The sequence below is a fragment of the Doryrhamphus excisus genome, linkage group LG10 (genome assembly GCF_037039965.1).
Source record: "Doryrhamphus excisus strain RoL-2023G ecotype Guam linkage group LG10, RoL_Dexc_Guam_v1.1, whole genome shotgun sequence".
NCBI lineage: Eukaryota > Metazoa > Chordata > Actinopteri > Syngnathiformes > Syngnathidae > Doryrhamphus > Doryrhamphus excisus.
The window spans coordinates 4,779,539-4,797,463 of NC_136366.1; the positions used below are offsets into that span (position 1 = coordinate 4,779,539).

Genomic DNA, 17,925 nt, shown 5'->3' on the forward strand with positions numbered 1-17,925 from the left:
GGATTAACTGTCACATAAGTTTTTGGACGCTCCTACCTGTCAGAAGCTCCGTGCAACATTTCGGTGACGTTCAGCGATGGGCAGCAAGCCTGATGAGCGGGAGTGCTGTCACAGCTCTCCTAACGACCATGACGCAGCAATTAGTCACCAGGCAACAAGCATAAGCAGCATAAACATATAGTTTGCGTGTGTTCACACCTGATGGAGTGCACTTTCATCCGTCACCACCGTCAGTTGTCGCGGAGGCGGCGGTGGCATGGTGACTAAAATCCCAGATTCGTGGAACACGCACTCGGCAGTCGCCTCTGAAACAGCCACAGTGTATAATTAATCACAAATGCTCCAATTAATTTTATTCAGTTAATCTCCGAGTTGCCAGTCGTAGCAGGGTGCTTGGTCGGCTAAAGAAAATAATTAATAATACATTTATTTACAAAAAATAAAATAAATAAAAATTTAAGAAATTATACAAAAAATAATAAATAAATAAATTACAATAAATATATTAAAATAAATCTATTAAAATAAATAGAAATACAAATAAAAAACAAACCAAAAAACTTTATTAAAAAACTATATTAGGAAAGCAGGAAGTGAACAAATGTAACAGTTACTGATTGTAAAAGTACCAGATGGAGGGGTAGGATTTAATAAGCTTTGCTTCTTCCTACTCCTTTTGGACATGTGGAACTGTGAACTGATTATGTGATGCATTCAATTGTAATCTGATGCATGTTCAAATGAAATAAAACCATTACCATTACCAAAACTGCTGAGGTCTCTAATTTGCAAAAAAAAAAACATTCTCATTAACAGATGCGCTTCTATGTATGCAATCTCCTGAGGAACGTTTTTTACCATAATTAATTGTTTTACCATAATTGTTCCCATAAATAATCCCAGAATTTTTATTATTATTGTATTATTTGTTTTATTTTTTATTATTTTATTATTGTTAATAATAATAATAATTACACTACAGATTAAAAGTTTGGGCTTCCTTTATCCCCCTGCTTTCATTTCAATCCTGAATCTTAATAATAATAATAATTATTATTATTATTATGTAGGAGGAAACCGGAGTACCCGGAGAAAACCCACGCATGCACGGGGAGAACATGCAAACTCCACACAGAGATGGCCGAGAGTGGGATTGAACTCGGGTCTCCTCGCTGTGAGGTCTGCGCGCTAACCACTCGTCCGCCGTGCAGCCCCTGTCTAATTTTATCTGTTGTTCTAATATGACTTGTAAGTCATGTTGCCAGCTTGGATGTTAAAAGTCGAAATACTGAAAGCAAGTGGCGGGCCGAATTCAAACGCTTGGTGGGCTGCATGTGGCCCCCGGGCCGTAGTTTGCCCATCCTTGCTGAGGTGCAGTGAGGTGCAGTAATACCAGCCCCTCTGGAATCATCGTTCGGTACCTGCAATTCACAGGGATGAGTAATAAAAGATTTTCATTGGTGCATCTGCCTCTCACCCAAAATCAGCTGGGATAGGCTCCAGCATAATAACAGGATAAGTGGCATAGAAAATGAATGATTGAATGAATACAAAAATAGAATAATAGAAATATAAAAATAAGTAATGACTAATATGAGTAATAGTGTCTTACCAGGGGGGCGCTCCACTGGCTTATTGAGCGTGGCGTCAGGTGAAGTGGAAGCATCAGAGGTGGTCACCAGGGTCGGCTGCTCCGCCATGATGGCGTCGGTGTCTGCGGCCATGTTGGGCAGTGCCGGGGATTGGGAATACGTCAGCGGCAGGATGTCTCTGCAGATGGTGAGCTGCACCGTGCCCTCAGCTTTACGTAGAATATCCACCACTTTGCTGTGGCTCAGTCCAGACACAATGACGCCATTCACCTGGGAAAACCATTCAGGATTAATGTTTATACCATATTTGGTAGTATATTTATTTATTAGTATATTCAAGCCCATAAAACAGCATTTTAATGCAAAGTAGACTTACATGATGCCACCACAACAAATTATTCATTCATTCATTTTCTACCGCTTTTCCTCACGAGGGTCGCGGGGGTGCTGGAGCCTATCCCAGCTGTCTTCGAGCAAGAGGCGGGGTACACCCTGGACTGGTGGCCAGCCAATCACAGGGCACATATAGACAAACAACCATTCACACTCATAAACACACCAAATTATTTCGGTACGTGACATTTTTTAGAAAATTAAAAAAAAACATTTGTTATATTTAAAAATTGTAAAAAAAAAAAAAAGTAAACATTATAAAAAAAAAATTAAAAAAATTATAAAAAATTGTAAAACTTTTTAAAAAATTTAATAAAAAAAATATAAACTTAAATTGGCTGCATGGCGGACCAGTGGTTAGCGCACAGACCTCACCGCTAAGAGACCAGGGTTCAATTCCACCCTCGGCCATCTCTGTGTGGAGTTTGCATGTTCTCCCCGTGCATGTGTGGGTTTTCTCCGGGTACTCCGGTTTCCTCCCACATTCCAAAAACATGCTAGGTTAATTGGCTGGAATAGGCTCCAGCACCCCCGCGACCCTCGTCAGGATAAGCGGTAGAAAATGAATGAATGAATGAATTTGGAAGCGGGGCTGCACGGCGGTCGAGTGGTTACCGTGAAGACCTAACAGCTAGGAGACCAGAGTTCAATCCCACCCTCGGCCATCTCTCTGTGGACTTTGCATGTTTCTCCGGGTACTCCGGTTTCCTCCCACATTCCAAAAACATGCTAGGTTAATTGGCTGGGATAGGCTCCAGCACCCCCGCGACCCTCGTCAGGATAAGCGGTAGAAAATGAATGAATGAATGAATTTGGAAGCGGGGCTGCACGGCGGTCGAGTAGTTACCGTGCAGACCTAACAGCTAGGAGACCCGAGTTCAATCCCACCCTCGGCCATCTCTGTGTGGACTTTGCATGTTTCTCCGGGTACTCCGGTTTCCTCCCACATTCCAAAAACATGCTAGGTTAATTAGCGACTCCAAATTGTCCATAGGTATGAATGTGAGTGTGAATGGTTGTTTGTCTATATGTGCCCTGTGATTGGCTGGCCACCAGTCCAGGGTGTACCCCACCTCTTGCCCCAAGACAGCTGGGATAGGCTCCAGCACCCCCGCGACCCTCGTGAGGAAAAAGCGGTAGAAAATGAATGAAGTGTACATTTTTACCTCTAATAGAATATCTCCCACTCTTAGACGGCCATCTTGCTCAGCTACGCCACCAGAGCAGATTTCCTTCACCCTGAGCATGCTACCATTGGTGCCTCCAATCAAAGCAAAGCCAAGACCTCCTCCTTCTGGTTTGCTGAACTCCACTTGCATGATGCAACTCTGGTTGTCACGGAGGAGTGAGGTAAGCATCAGATTTGCAGGTATCGGTCGTCTCGTGTTAGTTACATGAACATAAGAATGTCAAGAAGACTTACATCTTGATGTTCAGCCACAGACAGGCGGCTGGAGTTGTCAGCAGTTCGAAAAACAATTTCAACTGGGAGGGGAAGAAAAAAAAACACATAAAGTTGGCATCCATTTGGGGTAATAACTATAAAAGCAATCTTCACTCACTAAATGTACTGCAAAAAAGGTCAGTCAGGATAATTCATAATGCCGCCTACAGAGAACATACTAACTCCTTATTTATAAAATCACAAATACTTCAACTTGCTGATATAGTTCATTTTCAAACAGCTAAAATAACGCATAAGGCTAAAAATAACCAATTACCTAAAAAATGTCATCCAATACTTCTCTACAAGAAGAACTAAATTTGAAACACTTATATGCTAGGACTACGTTAAAAAGCCATAGCATTTCAGTATGTGGAATCAAACTATGGTATGGATTGAGTAAGGACCTCAAACAATTCACAACGATGAGCCAATTCAAGAAACAATACAAGCAGTTGATGTTTGCTAAATACAAGGATGAATATTTTTTTTTAATTTAAAAAATTTAAATATTTTTAAAAAACAAAATAAAAAAAGAATAAAAATTAATAAAATAAATTAATAAATAAAATAAATTTGCTAAATACAAGGATGAAGAGTCATGAACCAGTCATGATGTGCTATATATATCACTATATTGACTTACTATGGTACCCATTATGTCATTGTATGCGCATATCACCTTGTACTTCGATATGTGACAAAAAAATTAAAAATTAAAAAAATTAAGAAATTTAATAAAATAAAGTAAAAAAAATATATATATATATAAAACGTCGTACTTTCGGCACAAGACAAAAAAAATTAAAAATGTATTTAATTTTTTTTTAACTTAAACAATATTAGGAAAGCAGGAAGTGAACAAATGTAACAGTTAGTGATTGTAAAAGTACCAGATGGAGGGGTAGGATTTAATAAGCTTTGCTTCTTCCTACTCCTTTTGGACATGTGGAACTGTGAACTGATTATGTGATGCATTCAATTGTAATCTGATGCATGTTCAAATGAATGAAATAAAACCATTACCATTTGTTGACTTCCAGCCAATTGCGTTTCTGAGGCAAAACCACAAAGAACCAAACAAGATGTACAGTACCAACCTCCCAGCTGAACAAGTTGTCCCCTTACCTGCTGCCGCCGTCACCAAGCAACTGAACCACCTGTGCTGTAGAACACCATGGCAGGATGTGTGTGTGTGTGTGTGTTTTGAATGCTGACAAACAGAACTTGGGCTCTCACTGCAGAGGATTAATAATTAGCAAGCCTCTGGCCCCCTACTGTGGTATTGGACTGCGAAGGCATCTCACGCAGACACATAGCCTACACAAACGGGCAACAAGCACATGTTGATGGAGATGGAGATGATGTAAGACTATCTCACCATCTTCAGGAGGTGATTCTTTGTCTGGAGAGACCGGTTCTTCAAAGCGAGCAAAAAACTTCTTGTCCTTTTTCCAGTCAAACAGACCTATGAGGAAGAAGAAGGCTTTATTAAAGGTGAACCCAATGATAGACAGATGATGAATTACCATTAAAGGTATGCTAATGGTTTTATTTCATTTGAACATGCAACATGCATTATTTATTTTATTTTATTTTATTTTATTTTATTTTATTTTATTTTATTTTATTTTATTTTATTTTATTTTATTTTATTTGTATATGTTTTTTTTATTTATTGTACAATAGTAATGGTAATGGTTTTATTTCATTTGAACATGCATCAGATTACAATTGAATGCATCCCATAATCAGTTCACAGTTCCACATGCCCAAAAGGAGTAGGAAGAAGCAAAGCTTATTATATCCTACCCCTCCATCTGGTACTTTTACAATCAGTAACTGTTACATTTGGTCACTTCCTGCTTTCCTAATATAATTAAAGTTTTGTTTTTTTAATTTTATTTATTTATGTATTATTTATTATTTATTTACTCTTTATTTATTTATTATTTATTTATTATTTATTTAATGTTTATTTATTATTTATTTATTATTTATTTATTATTTATTTATTATTTATTTATTATTTATTTATTATTTATTTATTATTTATTTATTATTTATTTATTATTTATTTATTATTTATTTATTATTTATTTTTAAATTTTATTTTATTTATTGTACAATGGTAATGTAATGGTTTAATTTCATTTGAACATGCATCAGATTACAATTGAATGCATCACATAATCAGTTCACAGTTCCACATGTCCAAAAGGAGTAGGAAGAAGCAAAGCTTATTAAATCCTACCCCTCCATCTGGTACTTTTACAATCAGTAACTGTTACATTTGTTCACTTCCTGCTTTCCTCATATAGTTTTTTTTAAATTTTATTTTATTTTTGTCATATTTTGTAATTATTGAACTTAAATGATCATTTAGTAAAACGTAAACACTTTCTAAGCATTGGTGTATCGCTAACAACCATATGCTCCCTTCGTGTTTGTCCTTTGAAGGATACAGAATCATCTCATGAATCTTTCACAAGCATCCTCACCGTTCCATTTGGCCTTGGGGGTCACCGGCTGGTCATCTCTGGACCATTGGAGAGACAAAAACATTCCGAGTGAGCGAGCGTTTCACCGTCGCCCCGATATGGCCGCTTTACACACACATACTGTACCTCAGGATTTTGAGCTTGACTTTACGCGAGGCTATCTCGCAAGCTTTGACGGCGTCCTCCAGGGTCATCCCCAGAGTGCATCTTCCGCAGATGTAGAGGATCTTGTCATTGGGTTGGACGCTGCCCTCCTCGCTGGCTGGAGAGCCCGGTACCACCTCTAAACAGTAAATGCCCTGCCATTTGCTGCCAATGCCGCCAGTCAGTTTGATACCTGGAGGAAGTGTCAACAAATGGAAGCAGGTCCAAAGCTACAGGTCCAAATCATTCGCAAATGATTCATTAGGATGGATTGGGAACACTCGGGTGGGAGTGGAGCCTTGCCTCAGGTGGAGGAGTATCCCGGATGATTAGGGATCGACTGATATGGTTTTTTTCAAGCTGATACCGATTTTTTTTCCCATCACCCTTAGCCGATGGCCGATGGCCAAATCATTCGCAAATGATTCATTAGGATGGATTGTGAACATTCAGGTGGGAGTGGAGTCTCGCCTCAGGTGGAGGAGTATCCCGGAATCTTGTTCCAGGGGGAGGAAAACATGCATCATGATTAGGTCTCGACCGATATGGATTTTTTCGAGCCGATGCTGATACCGATTTTTTTTCCATCACCCTTAGCCGATGGCCAAATCATTCGCAAATGATTCATTAGGATGGATTGTGAACACTCGGGTGGGAGTGGAGTCTCGCCTCAGGTGGAGGAGTATCCCGGAATCTTGTTCCAGGGGGAGGAAAACATGCATCATGATTAGGTCTCGACCGATATGGTTTTTTTCGAGCCGATGCCGATACCGATTTTTTTTCCATCACCCTTAGCCGATGGCCGATGGCCAAATCATTCGCAAATGATTCATTAGGATGGATTGTGAACACTCGGGTGGGAGTGGAGTCTTGCCTCAGGTGGAGGAATATCCCGGATGATTAGGGATGGACCGATATGTTTTTTTTTCGAGCCAATGCCGATACCGATTTTTTTTCCATCACCCTTAGCCGATGGCCAAATCATTCGCAAATGATTCATTAGGATGGATTGTGAACACTCGGGTGGGAGTGGAGTCTTGCCTCAGGTGGAGGAGTATCCCGGAATCTTGTTCCAGGGGGAGGAAAACATGCATCATGATTAGGGATCGACCGATATGTTTTTTTTCGAGCCGATACCGATTTTTTTTTCCATCACTGCATCACTACAACTGGAGAGTAGAATACTATAGCATCAAGCGCTAAGCTAATTTTAGCATGTGTTCTGGAGAACCTGCAGAAAACCCTTCCAAGGACCTTTGACCCTGGAACCTTCTTGCTGTGTATAATGTGTCGCTACAACAAGGACCAGGAAATGACCAGGAAATCCCTACCTAGCTGTCCTGAAGGCGTCTTATAGAGGACAATATCAGGCAGGCTGTCACAGGAAGGTGGCGCCACCAGGTTGGTAACGGCCCTCCCCAGCGTCATACTGAGTCTCCTGGGAGAGGACCTGAGAATCGTCATGGCAACTTCGTCTGCCACACTGGTAACATCATGCCCATTTACCTGCATTTGAAAATATTTCATTATTATTATTACGGCATCAAACAACGCAAGGGTCTACCGTAATTAGCCGATCTCCTGCTCGGAGGCGTCCGTCTGCTTTTGCAGGGTTGTCCAGTATTTCCTGTATGTAGTAGCAGTTGTCCAGTTTGCTTCGGGTGATGGTGAACCCAAAACTTCCACTCCTGGACTTGGTGAGAAGTACCGTCAACTCAAATTCTTTCACGGACCCCTGCAAGGCAGCAAACAATACCCCTCGTTAAAAAAACGATTTCCCTAACAGTGGTTTCCACGTTGTGTTCAGTAATGCTAGGAGTCCACCAGTTCGCACCAATGCAAATTCGCTGTGGCGCCTTGTGTCACCAATAAGGTGCCTAGTGGCGTGCAGTGGCTCGAACTGCCTCCCAACTGGCTCGTGGTGACCCGTAAAACGAGTTGAGTTTGCCGGCAAGAAAATGTCAAAATGTTTAAAATGTTTTCACAAACAATCCACCTATTGGAATCCACTGGAATGTAATGGCGCGAGCCAAGTTGATACAATGATACTAGGGGTTCACTGTGCCGGCGCCAATTGGTGCCAGTTCACACCAATGCAATTTGCTGTGGCGCATTGTGTCACCAATAAGGTGCCTAGTGGCATGCAGTGGCTCGAACTGCCTCCCAACTGACTCATGGTGGCCCGTAAAACTGTGGCAAAAATTGAGTTTGTCGGCAAGAAAATGTCAAAATGTTTTAAATGTTTTCGCAAACAATCCGCTTATTGGAATCCACTGGAATGTAATGGCGTGAGCCAAGTTGCGCCAATGTTAATAGGAGTCCACTGTGTCAGTGCCAGTTGGTGCCAGTTAGCACCAATGCAATTTGCTGTGGCGCCTTGTGTCACCAATAAGGTGCCTAGTGACGTGCAGTGGCTCGAGCTGCCTTCCAACTGGCTCGTGGTGGCCCGGAAAATGTTGGCAAAAATTGAGTTTGCCGGCAAGAAAATGTCAAAATGTTTCAAATGTTTTCGCAAACAATCCGCCTTTTGGAATCCACTGGAATGTAATGGCGCAAGCCAAGTTGCGCCAATGTTAATAGGAGTCCACTGTGCCAGCGCCAGTTGGTGCCAGTTTGCACCAATGCAATTTGCTGTGGCGTCTTGTGTCACCAATAAGGTGCCTAGTGGCGTGCAGCGGCTCGAACAGCCTCCCAACTGGCTCGTGGTGGCCCGTAAAACGAGTTGTGTCAAAATGTTTAAACATTTTTTGCAAGACCACTGGGCCGGTGCCAGTTGGTGCCAGTTCGCACCAATGCAATTTGCTGTGGCGCCAAGTGTCACCAATAAGGTGCCAAGTGGCATGCAGTGGCTCGAACTGCCTCCCAACTGGCTCGTGGTGGCCCGTAAAACGAGTTGAGTTTGCCGGCAAGAAAATGTCAAAATGTTTTCGCAAACAATCCGCCTATTGGAATCCACTGGCATGTAATGGCGCAAGCCAAGTTGCGCCAATGATACTTGGAGTCCACTCTGCCGGCGCCAGTTGGTGCCAAAGATTATGTGATTGGCACGTAGTGGCTCGCTGTGGCTCGTAGTGACTCCTAGCATAATGGATTCAACAAGCATGTGAAAGGGTTTTAAAAAAAGCGAATAAAGATCATTACCCTTCTTCTACTCTCTTCTTCATCCTCATCCTCCTCTTCCTCACGTTCCCTTTCTTTCTTCTCGAGGTCTTCTCTCCGCTGTGCGTGGCTCTGGGCAATCGGTGCCACGGTGGAAGCGGGCGCGCTGATGCAAGGAGGCGTTGAGGAAATGATCTGGGTTGTGATGGGGTTCCCTGGAGGAATTAGATTTTGAGAGAGTGGCTGGATGTTTTTGGGGAGGGATCTGCACTGCAGTGGCGGGAGGAGCGGGTGATGGAGCTTGGCCTTGGACGGCTGGGTTGTTAGCGGCTGAGACGGGTGCGCCAAGGCACAAGTGGTCAGGGTGTCAGACGAGAGGTTCAGCAGTGACATGGTAGTCGCTGGCTTCTGACAGCTGGGGCTCGACAACGTATTTGAGGTCTGAGAGAAACTTGACAGTATATTGGAGGTCTGAGTGAGACCAGATACTGTGTTAGGAGTCTGTGAAAAACTACTTGATATGTTGGAGGTCTGAGAGAAACTAGAAGAAGTGGTCGGGGTCTGAGAGTTGAGGTTGAGGTTAGATATCGGTGTTTGTGTGGCTTGATTGGACTGGAAACTCTGTTGCGGTTCCAGGGTGGAACTGATGGTCAAATACTCCTCATCCGTCATGATGGTCAGTCCGTTTCCCACCAGGCAGTAGGTCACACTTCCGTCTGCTTCTTCTCGAACACCACTGCAAAGAAACAGAAGCCATCATACCCTGTTGGGATTCCCATTCATTGGTTTGCATTGCCAGTAGTAAGTCAAGTAAACGTTGGCCTCCACCAAGGCTGCCCTTTGTCACCGATTCTGTTCACAATTTTCATGGACAGAATTTCTAGGCGCAGCCAAGGTGTTGACGGAGTCCGGTTCAGGGGCCTTAGAATCTTATCTCTGTTATTTGCAGATGATGTGGTTCTTATGGCCTCTTCGGGCTGTGACCTTCAACGTTTACTGGGACGGTTTGCATCTGAGACTCAGTACCTCCAAATCAGAGGCCATGGTTCTCAGTCGGAAAAGGGTGGAGTGCTCCTTCCTGGTTGGGAATGAGGTCCTGCCCCAGGTGGAGGAGTTATGGAGTATCTCGGGGTCTTGTTTACGAGTGAGGGAAAGTGGGAGCGTTAGGTCGACAGACGGATCGGTGCAGCCTCGGCAGTAATGCGTTCGCTGTACCGGACCGTCGTGGTGAAAAGAGAGCTGAGCCGAAGGGCAAAGATCTCAATTTACCAGTCGATCTATGTTCCCACCCTCACCTATGGTCATGAGCTTTGGATCGTGACCGAAAGAATGAGATCGCGGATACAGGCGGCTGAAATGAGTTTCCTCCGTAGGGTAGCTGGACTCACCCTAAGAGATAGGGTGAGGAGCTCAGTCATCCAGAGTAGAGCCGCTTCTCCTTCACATCGAGAGGAGTCAGTTGAGGTGGCTCGGGCATCTAGTCCGGATACCTCCGGGACGCCTCCCTGGTGAGGTGTTCCGGGCATGCCCAGCCGGGAAAAGGCCCCGGGGCAGACCTAGGACACGCTGGAGGGATTATGTCTCACAGCTGGCCTGGGAACGCCTTGGTGTCCGGTGGAGCTGGAGGAGGTGGCCGGGGACCAGGAAGTCTGGGCTTCCCTACAGAAACTGCTGCAGCCGCGACCCGGACCCGGATAAGCGGAGGAAAATGGATGGATGGATAGATGGGACTCCCATTTAATCATGGTATCTGTTCTTTTCAGAGTTACAGGAAGGTTTGGGCCAATTTCCAACTGACTAGTTCTGGACTGATCCACAGTCCAACCAATGGGGTGGCAATGAAGTCTTGTGGCCTCGGCTCACTTTCTTACCTGGCATACATGGAGTTTGAAGCAAATATGGCCGCTGAACTTGCCGCAACAGCCACCTCTTCGTCCTGGCTTGACTTCTTTATCTCCACTTCCTGTTCTTCTTCTGGTTTCTCGGCAGTCTGCGCCAACTCTTGTTGTGCCGGTCGAAAGCAGACTTCAGGCAGGATGGGTGAAGTCGGTGATGCGGGTGAGACTGGTGAGATTGGTGGTGTTGGAGAAGCGAGTACGGGTGGTGGTGAAGATGGAGGACTCTGTTCTCCTTGGACTTCCCTCTCTTGGCCTTCAAAGAACGGTGAAGCTCCTGGAGGATCTTGCCATTTCTTTTCCTTGAGTGTGGAGGCCCGCTTCTGAGCAGCCATATTGATGTCAAATTGAAACTTAAGAAGCTGGCTGTAGTCGTCCCCGAGTCGGATGTCCAGAGAGCGGGATCGAGCCTGCCTGGCGGGTGCAGGACTCTAAAGTTACCAGAGAGGGTAGAGTAGAGTATAGTAGTAGTACAGCTGTACTTTATTTAAGTCATGTGATTACTCACCAGTGTGTTGTCATCCGCATCATACAACAGTCCTGGACCGGGTCGACAGATCAAGAGGTGGACCTCAGAAGGGGCACCACGAAGCAGGAACAAAACCCTCTAAGGTCGCATAAACAAACAAAGTACAGTCGTCATGAGCGTACATTCTGTGACGGTAACTTCTGTAACTCAACTTTTTTTTATTTTTGGGCAAATATATGAAACATTACAGTGCATTTCTTACATCAATCAAAATATAACTTTCCATTATTTACATTTGTATTCAACTATCTGAGGCGGCCAGCCAATCACAGGGCACATATAGACAAACAGCCATTCACACTCACAACTACAACAAATTATTTCGGTACGTGACAGAAAATAATTTTTTTTTTTTTAGAAAATTAAAAAAAACATTTGTTAAATTTAAAAATTGTAAAAAAAAAGTAAAACTTCAAAGAAAAATTAAACAATTAAAAAATATATAAACTTAATTGGCTGAACGGCGGACCAGTGGACCTCACAGCTAAGAGACCAGGGTTCAATTCCACCCTGGGCCATCTCTGTGTGGAGTTTGCATGTTCTCCCTGTGCATGCGTGGGTTTTCTCCGGGTACTCCGGTTTCCTCCCACATTCCAAAAACATGCTAGGTTAATTAGCCACTCCAAATTGTCCATAGGTATGAATGTGAGTGTGAATGGTTGTTTGTCTATATGTGCCCTGTGATTGGCTGGCCACCAGTCCAGGGTGTACCCCGCCTCTCGCCTGAAGACAGCTGGGATAGGCTCCAGCACCCCTGCAACCGATTCAAGGATTAGTGAAGTTGTTTTTGCAAACAATCCGCCTTTTGGAATCCACTGGAATGTAATGGCGCGAGCTAAGTTGCGCCAATGTTAATAGTTGAGTCTACTGTGCCAGCGCCAGTTGGTGCCAGTTTGCACCAATGCAATTTGCTGTGGCACCTTGTGTCACCAATAAGGTGCCTAGTGGCGTGCAGTGGCTCGAACTGCCTCCCAACTGGCTCGTGTTGGCCCGTAAAACGAGTAGAGTGTCAAAATGTTTAAAATGTTTCACAAACAATCCACTTATTGGAATCAATCCACTGGAATGTAATGGCACGAGCCAAGTTGCGCCAATAATACTGGAAGTCCACTGTGCCGGCGCCAGTTGGTGCCAGTTCGACAAACAACCATTCACACTCACATTCATACCTATGGACTATTTGGAGTGGCCAATTAACCTAGCATGTTTTTGGAATGTGGGAGGAAACCGGAGTACCCGGAGAAAACCCACGCATGCACGGGGAGAACATGCAAACTCCACACAGAGATGGCCGAGGGTGGATTTGAACCCTGGTCTCCTAGCTGTGAGGTCTGCGCGGTAACCACTCGACCGCCGTGCCGCCCGTCTCTAATCTTGTGCATTAAAAAAACAAGCACTTGAGACCGTGTCTGAACAGGTGACCAACTCAAACATCAGTTTCTTCTTGTTAAGCCCTACCTTGAGGTTTTTAGACCAGATTAGATTAGATTCAAGGATTCGTGAATCACTGATGTAGATGAACGACACTCCATGGTGTTACCAACGTATTGTTTTTGAGGAGCAACTTAACAACATTTTGAGCAAAATAACATTAATAATAAGTTAAACATACCTGGTAGGAAAGGTCCTTGAGACACTCTTTGTTTACAGACAGAATAACGTCCCCTTCTCGTAGTAGACCACTCTCCATGGCCGGCTGGCCCTCGAACAGGCGCTTGATGCGGACGACGCTGCCTCGATCGGGCCCCGATTGCAGCTGGGAAATGTTGAAACTGAAGCCTAGCCCCGATAAACTTTTCTTCAGTATGACTTCATGTGTGTTTTCTAGGACAGAAGTAGAATTGGACATTGAGTACAGTACATGAGCCAACTGATGATGCAGCATCAGGACCAACTGCGGGTTCAGTATCTTGGCCATGGATATGTTAACGTAGTCACCGGAGGATGGAAGATCGAACTAGCAACTCTCAAGTTTGGAGACCACCACTCTATCACCTGAGCCATGGTGCGCTCCAAGGTGTCTTAATAATAACATAACATACATAACATAAAAGTCATTTTAATATCGTAAAACAGCAAATCAGAAAGTTTTGATGCAAAAGTTGTTTTTTGCCAACGGTCAAATGTTTCCCTCATCTTAATAGCAATACAACAAAAGTTAACAACTGTACAAAATTAAAAACTATTGTTATATAATATAATATATAATAATGTATAATTATAAACTAATTTAAAGTCATAAAATCTCATGTGTTGTTCAGAAAAATTATGTTAAAACAATAAATAAATAAATAAATTTCAGTAAAACTATTATTAGGGGGCTGCACGGTAATCGAGTGGTTAACGCGCAGACCTCACAGCTAGGAGACCAGGATTCAATTCCACCCCGTGCATGCGTGGGTTTTCTCCGGGTACTCCGGTTTCCTCCCACATTCCAAAAACATGCTAGGTTAATTAGCGACTCCAAATTGTCCATAGGTATGAATGTGAGTGTGAATGGTTGTTTGTCTACATGTGCCCTGTGATTGGCTGGCCACCAGTCCAGGGTGTACCCTGCCTCTCGCCCGAAGACAGCTGGGATAGGCTCCAGCACCCCCGTCCGCCATGCAGCCTTGATTTTGATTTTTAATTTAATTTTATTTAATTTTATTTAATTTTATTTTATTTTATTTTATTTTATTTTATTTTATTTTATTTTATTTTATTTTATTTTATTTTATTTTATTTTAGATTTTTTTTTCTCTCTCTTTCTTCTGCTTCTTTGCTGTGTCCCTTCTGAACCCTCAGAAGAACAAATGTACAGTATTCCATAGTATTCCTTCTCCTTGGAGAAAGAGTCTTTACATGGAGGCATCAAACTGTCCCTTCAGACCAGTGCTTGATGACTCTGACAGCCACCACAATGTAACTGTCAGATGACCCACATACCTCGAGGCCGTGTGTGTATGTGTGTGTGTGTGTGTGTCTAAAATTCTCTTCTTGGTTTTTCTTTAGTGGGCATTGTGCTACAACCCCCCCCACCCCCCACCCCCACCCCACACTCACCATCAGTCACAAAGCTGTAGTCCTTGACTCGGCCACTCAAGGTTGTTTCCAAGGAGACCTCTGTCCTGGGGGGCTGTGTGTGTGATGTACTGTGGATGGAGGTGGGGAGGGGGTGGTCGGTCCTGGGCTCCAAGATGACTGTTGGTTCTCTTTCCAGCAGCAGGTTCACCACCTATCAGCAAAAACAATTCATGTTCCTTGAACACTTTTTATACTGTCGCCTTTTCTTGTCAGTGATACATTTGTGGACCATCATTTTTATAGGAAATGCAGGGAAATGCATAGGAAAAGATTGGGACCCTGAAAGGGTCAGAAAATCATCATTTACCTCACCTGTAATTTTCATAGGGGACCAAAAGGTCGGTCCCGGTATGTGAGTGTGTCATGCTAGGACTCCAATCCATTGTATTGGTGCCAACTGGCACCAACTGGCACCGGCACAGTGGACTCCTAGTATAATTGGCGCAACTTGGCTCGCGCCATTACATTCCAGTGGATTCCAATAAGCGGATTGCGAAAAAAATGTAAACATTTTGACATTTTCTTGCCGGCAAACTAAATTTTTGCCACCGTTTTCCGGGCCACCACGAGCCAGTTGGGAGGTAGTTCAAGCCACTGCACACCACTAGGCACCTTGTTGGTGACACTAGGCGCCACAGCAAATTGCATTGCCGTGAACTGGCACCAACTGGCACCGGCACAGTGGACTCCTAGTATCATTGGCGCAACTTGGCTTGCGCCATTACATTCCAGTGGATTCCAATAAGCGGATTGCAAAAAAAAAATTAAACAATTTGACATTTTCTTGCCGGCAAACTCAATTTTCGCCACCGTTTTACGGGCCAACACGAGCCAGTTGGGAGGCAGTTTGAGCCACTGCATGCCACGAGGCACCTTTTTGGCGACGCTAGGCGCCACAGCAAATTGCATTGCCGCGAACTGGCACCAACTGGCACCGGCACAGTGGACTCCTAGTATCATTGGCGCAACTTGGCTCGCGCCATGACATTCCAGTGGATTCCAATAAGCGGATTGCGAAAAAAGTGAACAACTTTCGCCACCGTTTTACGGGCCACCACGAGTCAGTTGGGAGGCAGTTTGAGCCACTGCACGCCACGAGGCACCGTATTGGCGACACTAGGCGCACAGTAAATTGCAATTGCATTGCCGTGAACTGGCACCAACTAGCCCCGGCACAGTGGACTCCTAGTATCATTGGCGCAACTTGGCTCGCGCCATTACATTCCAGTGCATTCCAATAGGCGGATTGTGAAAACATTTTAAACATTTTGACATTTTCTTGTCGGCAACCAAAATTTTTGCCCCCGTTTTCCGGGCCACCACGAGCCAGTTCGAGCCACTTGGTGACGCTAGGCGCCACAGCAAATTGCATTGGTGCAAACTGGCACCAACTAGCACCGGGCCAGTGGACTCCTAGCATAACATTGTCTGGGGGAAGATAAACAGGATAGATTATATTTAATTGTATTCGGCTGTGTGTACTGTGTGTGTGTGTGCGTGTGTGTGTGTGTGTGTACGTGCACTGACCTCCTCAGTCCGCTTGAGGCATTCCACAGCTTGTTGGTGAGTCACAGCCCTCAGGTTGGAGCCGTCAACCTCCAGCAGTCTGTCACCTGTCATATGCAAACACACCAATCTCATCATCATCATCATTAGCAGCATCAATACACTCGTGTGTGTGTGTGTGTGTTTGTGTTTGACAGACATGCCATCAAATCTGAGTCAATCCTCTTCAGTGAAGCATGAACAAGCAAAAACGTCAACCCCCGCTTGGAAAAAAATATGTAAGTCATTGAGACGCCCTTAATAATAACAATAACAGATGGAATCACAATATCGAAAATATCACTTTTGTGTGTCACAGCAACTGTGGTGCATTGAAGGACTGGCAAAAAAGTGTGAAAGCTCAATGCTAAAATTGTGTACATGAAAAAAAAAATGTATACAAAAAACTCTAAAGAATACAATTCTACAAAATACTACAAAATAAGATTACTATTTATTTTATTTAATAATATATTATATTATTTATTATTAATAATATTTAAATAATATCATTTTTTATTTATGTAAAGTGAGTTTATTCATGTAAAAACTTTTTTCTCTTTATTTATTCTCCTAACATTTCTGCTGTTGCGTGTTCAAAAGAATTTTACAAATATCTCAATTATGATTATCAATTCATATTATGGTGTAATTCCTGTAAGTTTGACTTTATTCTTGTAATATTCAACAATATTATATATTACAGTATTATAATATATACAATAATTCTATATTATTATGATACAACATATAAATATATATACACACACACGCTATTTTTGCGATTATTCGCATTTTGTCCATAGTTAACTCACAATTAATCGCATATAATCACAGATTTAAATAAGTTTTTATCTATAATAAGTAGTGGGAAATCTCTTCGATCGCAAATACAATACGTGAGTTAGCACTCCCAAACTGTTTTTGTGTATTGTGTCAGCTCAAAATAAGATTTATTTATTTATGATACTGGTTTTAAATTTTAAATGCTTGTGAGTAAAAAAAAGCCCATTTAGGAACATTATTATTAACATTATTATTATTATTAGCTTAAATTAATTATTAATATTATTCCTTTTTTCTGGTTGGATTGCAACTTATTTATCTTAATATTTTGAGTTTATTCTTGTGATGCAATATAAATTAGTGCTGATTTGTCCATTTGTTTCTTAGTTTTCCTGTTCAATTACCTCCTTATAATGTACCACAGGCCTATTTAAAAACAGCCACAGTTTGGACACCCCTGGTATATCAGTGAAAATTACCAATTTGAATGCGTCCATCCTGGTCTGCAGCACCGCCAACCACCAGACTTTTGATATAGATGCCTCCATACCTCACGTTTGTGTTTATTCCTCCCTTTGGAGTAGACCACATGAAAGGTATTAGTCCAGGTCACACACAAACTCTGTTACGGTATATCTGATATTATATGGATTATCTGATATTGTAATTTATTACCCATACTGATATCAACTGATATTGTAATCCTCTGCTAATCTTCCCTCCAACTAATGTGGTGTAATGAACACATTATTCATTCATTCATTCATTTTCATTTTCCGCCATCTTTTCCAATACTATCTTAAATCGATGTCAATATAGTAATAGAGTTTCCTGTGAACTGAAAATATAGTTATTTTATGTTCTGTAATTACTGTAAGTTAAAAATACTGCAAATGACTGTCATTTTATTCCAAGCCGAAACTGTAGTAAT

General features: G+C 42.8%; 1 protein-coding gene across 3 annotated transcripts in view; it reads right to left on the minus strand.

Annotated features, from left to right (window-relative positions):
- The window catches only part of ptpn20 (protein tyrosine phosphatase non-receptor type 20), a 48,438-nt gene that overhangs the window by 11,591 nt on the left and 18,922 nt on the right, over positions 1–17,925 (minus strand). For all 3 annotated transcript variants that reach the window (XM_058054175.2, XM_078793878.1, XM_078793879.1), the window contains 17 exons: positions 17,474–17,567; positions 16,191–16,276; positions 14,643–14,814; positions 13,210–13,421; positions 11,577–11,675; positions 11,045–11,499; positions 9,216–9,909; positions 7,639–7,809; positions 7,406–7,580; positions 6,057–6,267; positions 5,931–5,968; positions 4,811–4,897; positions 3,409–3,470; positions 3,152–3,313; positions 1,613–1,862; positions 199–305; positions 37–119 (listed from right to left, as the gene is read on the minus strand). In XM_058054175.2, coding sequence (XP_057910158.2) covers positions 37–119; positions 199–305; positions 1,613–1,862; positions 3,152–3,313; positions 3,409–3,470; positions 4,811–4,897; positions 5,931–5,968; positions 6,057–6,267; positions 7,406–7,580; positions 7,639–7,809; positions 9,216–9,909; positions 11,045–11,499; positions 11,577–11,675; positions 13,210–13,421; positions 14,643–14,814; positions 16,191–16,276; positions 17,474–17,567 — 3,158 coding nt within the window. The remainder of the gene's footprint in view (positions 1–36; positions 120–198; positions 306–1,612; positions 1,863–3,151; positions 3,314–3,408; positions 3,471–4,810; positions 4,898–5,930; positions 5,969–6,056; positions 6,268–7,405; positions 7,581–7,638; positions 7,810–9,215; positions 9,910–11,044; positions 11,500–11,576; positions 11,676–13,209; positions 13,422–14,642; positions 14,815–16,190; positions 16,277–17,473; positions 17,568–17,925) is intronic.